At 38.8% G+C, this 4,979-nt stretch overlaps 1 protein-coding gene across 1 annotated transcript; it reads right to left on the reverse strand.

Annotated features, from left to right (window-relative positions):
* Positions 1 to 386: 386 nt before the first annotated feature.
* Positions 387 to 4,160, reverse strand: LOC104599134 (4-coumarate--CoA ligase 2-like). Its single transcript, XM_010261526.3, has 5 exons — positions 3,086 to 4,160; positions 2,725 to 2,923; positions 1,702 to 1,915; positions 1,516 to 1,618; positions 387 to 767 (listed from the first exon to the last, which is right to left on the reverse strand). The coding sequence occupies exons 1-5, from the start codon at positions 4,094 to 4,096 to the stop codon at positions 648 to 650; spliced, it is 1,647 nt and encodes a 548-aa protein (XP_010259828.1). The 5' UTR covers positions 4,097 to 4,160; the 3' UTR covers positions 387 to 647.
* Between the last annotated feature and the right edge of the window lie 819 nt (positions 4,161 to 4,979).

A 4,979-nucleotide genomic window follows, 5' to 3' on the forward strand; every position in this document is an offset into this window, starting at 1 on the left:
TTTAATTTGTTTTGGGTTTTAGTTTCTTTTGCTTCATATCTTAATTTCCTTCATTTATACTACAATCAAACAAAATAAACTAAAATTTAGAACAAAAATAAATCAGGATTTACACTCAAATCATTTGCACTGCTACAGTTTTGCATTAGTGCAAATTTATGTGCATTGCAACCAAACACTGGCTGATTAATGAAGGGTTCGGAGGACTCTTTGGAGAGTATGTAGGTGCTAGTAGTGTTTTCTTCCTTTGTTTTTGTGATGTTTGGAGGAGGGTTACCCATGTGTTGTGTATTCCGCTTTTCCATTTTATTAAAAGAAAATTGTTCAAAGACAGTAGAATTCATCTCTGAAGAGTCTGCTGAAGAGTCAAGACAAAACCTAACAAATAAAGAATAGCAAATTTTATTGATATTTCTGAAGTTTCTTCAGTTAGTCTAACATTACATAGATAAATTCAAACCTAGAAATTAAACAATTATCTGATTTTCTTTTTATTTCTATTTTGTATCCGAAAGAGAGAAAAAAATGAATGGGAATCAGGTCGTTGAAGAATTCCCATTGTCAAAGTAGGGCATTTGTGCCTTTCTCCTATACACAAAGATATGGTTGAATAGAGAAAAACTAGAGCTAGAGTGTTAAAACTAGTCTTAGTTGGGAGCACCAACTTCCAGCTTTGCCTTCAATTCCTTCCTCAAGATCTTGCCAGATGGCGCCTTTGGAATGGCTTTGGTGAAGAAAACCCGCTTAATTCTTTTATAATATACAACCTGCACCATCACAACCAGTAAGAAGACCTGATATTCCACAAATTTGTGTCTTTATAAGGCAATGGCATAAGACACGGTGGTTTGATAATAATTGAACTGAAAAACTTACTATTTTGTGTTTTAGTGAATAAATATGATTTTAAGGCTACTTAATGGCTGAAGCTGAAGTTTGGCATATTAATATACCTTTGATTATTTTTTTATTTAATTATTTTGTCCACTAAAAGATAAATTAAAGCAATAATTAATCTTTTAGAGCAGCAGTTCAGCTGTGATTAAATTTCCCCACAGATTAGACATAAAAAGAGAATGTTCACTTGGTCATGTCAGATGGCTAACAGGTTAAAATTGTGAAAATCTTTATTTAATCAGGATTCAAAAATCTTTATCTTTATTTAAATGATAAACCCAGCTTCACAAATACGTTTGAATTTTCGAAAAACATCACAAAAAAAATACAATTGAAAGACTACTGATCAGGTTGAATCAGTATCGAGTTGAGCTCTATTGGGTTGGGGTCATGGGGTGGGTTCAGAGATTGTGTTCTTAATTCGGGAGTCGGTTCCAAGGTCGAGTTTAGATCTGAATTTTAGGGTCACTGTCAGATAGATCTGAAGAGTATAACTCTAAATATATAGTAGTGTAAAATCTTATATTTTATATGTATTATACTTATTTGTATTTGTATTTGCACTCTTTTTAAACTGTTTAAGGAACTTTGATGTAATGAACAAAATTCAAAATTCACCTGTTTTGAGATGTATTCCTTGATTTCATCCTCAGTGATCTGAGAACCGTTTGATCTTACGATAAATGCGACAGGGATCTCTCCGTTACGCTCGTCTTTCATGCTGAAATATACAGTTGATGAGCTGCCTGGTTAGAATTTGATCTCTCGGTCGATAAAAATGAACAGAAATGTTAGGGAACTTACGGGACCACGGCAGCATCCGAGATGTTGGAATGAGTGAGGAGCAATGCTTCGAGCTCAGCTGGGGCTACTTGGAAACCGTTGTACTTGATCAATTCTTTCAATCGATCAACAATGAAGACCTCACCATTATCGTCAATGTAGCCAATATCTCCAGTATGTAACCAGCCATCTGTGCCTATGGTTCTCTTTGTGGCTTCTGGGTCGTTTAGATATCCTGAATAAAAGGGTAAATATGTCATTCCAATGCTTTTCGACAAAGTTGTTGAATTTCTTTCAAAATAAATAAATAAATAAACAAATAAACAAATAAATTCGAACATAAGGCCATAACAAACTGAACCGAAATAGCAGTTTTTGAAGGAACCGAACCGGCATATGATTTCCAGGTGAGCTGCTATTGTTAAATATTCAGTTTATAGTCGGGTAATAATAAAACCCGACCTAGTTAATTATCCACATCCACATCAACGGTACTGAACCGAATGTGATTATTGACCAGCCATTGTTTAGGTCCACTGTTTTTCTTATTTCCACAACTTGGTCCACGCTTTATATCTTATAAACCTTTCATTTTCACCAACTTTATTAACGACCTATCTGATCAATAAAACGACTCAAAGATTAACCCAAAATCTATTAAGTCTGATTCAACCCTAATCCAAGGTCAATTCAAGTTTACCGCTTAACCTAACCCATTGGTTATCCTTCTAATTTGGGTTAGAGTTACATTAGGAATTTGTTGAATTTGCAATAGGTCTGAACCCCAAACGTAACTCACCCTGATGCAGTCTTCAAATTGGAGAATATCATGCTTTCATTTTTTTTTTTTTCTCATTTTAACGCAGGCTCTATTAATTTTTCAACTTAAAATGAGCAAAAGCTTTTAGAGATTGAAATATTTCAGTCTGAAAACAAATTTGGAAGGGATGGAAAGAAATGCTTCTCCTTTTTTAAAATGGTATAGGAGTAAGAGCTGAAATATTTCAGTCTGAAAATCAGAAATTGGAGAAATCAAGCCTATACCTTTCATGATTTGGGCTCCTCTGATGCAAATCTCTCCCCGTTTATTTCTGGGCAAGGATTCACCAGTTTCCGGATCAACAATCTTCATCTGGGCGTTCCTAACTGGAGTCCCAGATGATCCTGATTTTACCTCAAATGGCTCCTTCGCAAATGCCAAACTCATCGACAAAACCGGCCCGGCCTCCGTCATCCCGTATCCCTATTTTCAAATTGAACCACAAAAACTTTAGATTTTTCCGGCAAGAATAGATATTTTTGGTAGAAATAAAAAAAAAAAAATACGTAAATGAGATTACTATAATTCAAATAAATAGAAAAGAAAACTCAAGACCCACGCACAATCAGATTAATTAATGCTCACCTGGCCAAGCGTAGCATTAGGAAGCTTAGCTCTGAGAGCATCTTCAAGCTCCTTTCCCATCGGAGCGGCACCGGACATCACCGTACGGACGGACGACAGGTCGTAGCTATCGACGGCCGGGTTCTTAACCAGTGCCAAGACGATCGGAGGGACAAATGGAGTGACGGTTACCTTGTATTTTTGTATGAGCTCCATCATTGCCACAACCTCGAATTTTTGCATGATCAGAATTGCCGCGCCGGCTCGTAACCCGCAAAACAACACCGAGTTAAGCGAGTAGATGTGGAAGAGAGGCAGAACACATAACAACACGTCCTCACTGTGAAGATACATGTTAGGGTTGTCTCCGTCAACCTGTTGCGCAATGCTGGTTACGAGACTCCTGTGAGTCAGCATCACACCTTTGGGCAACCCAGTTGTTCCCGATGAGTAAGGTAGGGCGACGACGTCGTCAGGGTGAATCTTTACGGCGGGCATTTCTGACTCATCAGACTGAGTCAGCTCGGAGAAATGCACACAACCATCGGTGGGTGCGTCGGTAGTCATGATCTTAACGTCGTTCTCCTTGGCAAATTCCCTCAGTTTCTCAACATGGCAGGCTTGTGTTATGATAAGTCTGGCGTTGGAGGCTTTGGCTTGTTTGGCGATCTCCGCCGAGGTGTAGAAGGGATTCGCTGTTGTGTTGGTGGCACCGCGGTAAGACGCGCCGAGGAAGGCGAAGACGAACTCGGGCGAGTTGGGCAGCAGAAGCATGATCACTTGACCCTGTTTGATGCCAAGTTTGTCAAGCCCAGCTGCTACTTTTCTGGAGATGAGTTCTACTTCAGTGTAAGTGTATGTCTCGCCGGTGGCGCCGTTTATCAGACATGGCCGGGAGCCGAACTGTGATATGTTTTCAAAGAAATATGAGTGCAGAGGAAGATGGTTCGGGATGTAGATATCCGGAAGCTTCGACCTGTAAATGAATTCCTTTTGCTTCATTGCAGTCTCCACCGGAGCAGCTGGAGCCATTATAGTTACAGAGAGAGAGAGATGGTTCGGGTTTGAGGTTGGCTGGGATCTTGAGGAATTAAGACAAGAGGAGAAGGTTATATAGTAGTGAGTGAAGGTAGGCGCGCAGGTGGAGAGTTGATTGGAGTTTTGGATTTATTAAGAGGGGTAAAACTTGACGAGGACTAGCTGTCTTTTGTTGAGTAGAATTGGTTGGTGAGTTGCCTGTTGGTGAAGGTGGTCCGGTATGGCCGGCTGTTTTACGTCGCTTTGACTGAAGAAACAAAAAGATATTCTTTATCTAACATGGTTTCTCTTCCCTTGAGAGAAACCATGGTTTGAGTCAGCCAGCGATGATTTCTTCGGGAATATCTCTCAAGGGAAAAAAAGAAAAGCATATGGAGATATTCCTAATAAACGACTGTAACGATAGTGATAGAAGAAGAGGGATTTGATAGATAATAGAGGGAAAACTAAGATCTAGACCTAAGCGAGATAGTTAGAGAGAAAGAGACATTTGAGAGGAAAAAGAGAGGGAAAACTCATATATGAAAACAAAAGAAGCCAAAGATAGTGAATTTTGACATGAGATCAAGAAAGAGGAACAGTGGTGACGGGTTGGTCACTGCAACGATAGTGATTAGCAAGCCACTACAAGTCTACAAATGATGGTGATAATGATAATGATCATGATCATGACTTTAACTATCATCACGATCACGACCACTACCTCCTCTTTCTTAGTCATTGTTCTCTTTTCTTTAAACCAAAAGAATCCTTTTTTCACTCTCACCCCCTAATATTCTCATTTTAACCCACTGAGCTATAGAAACCAGACAAAATCAATTCCATTTCTAGGTATTTGTACGCTATATTCATAGGAAATAATATATTCCCTATGTGT

Source organism: Nelumbo nucifera, chromosome 2, assembly GCF_055504915.1.
Source record: "Nelumbo nucifera cultivar China Antique chromosome 2, China Antique-T2T, whole genome shotgun sequence".
NCBI lineage: Eukaryota > Viridiplantae > Streptophyta > Magnoliopsida > Proteales > Nelumbonaceae > Nelumbo > Nelumbo nucifera.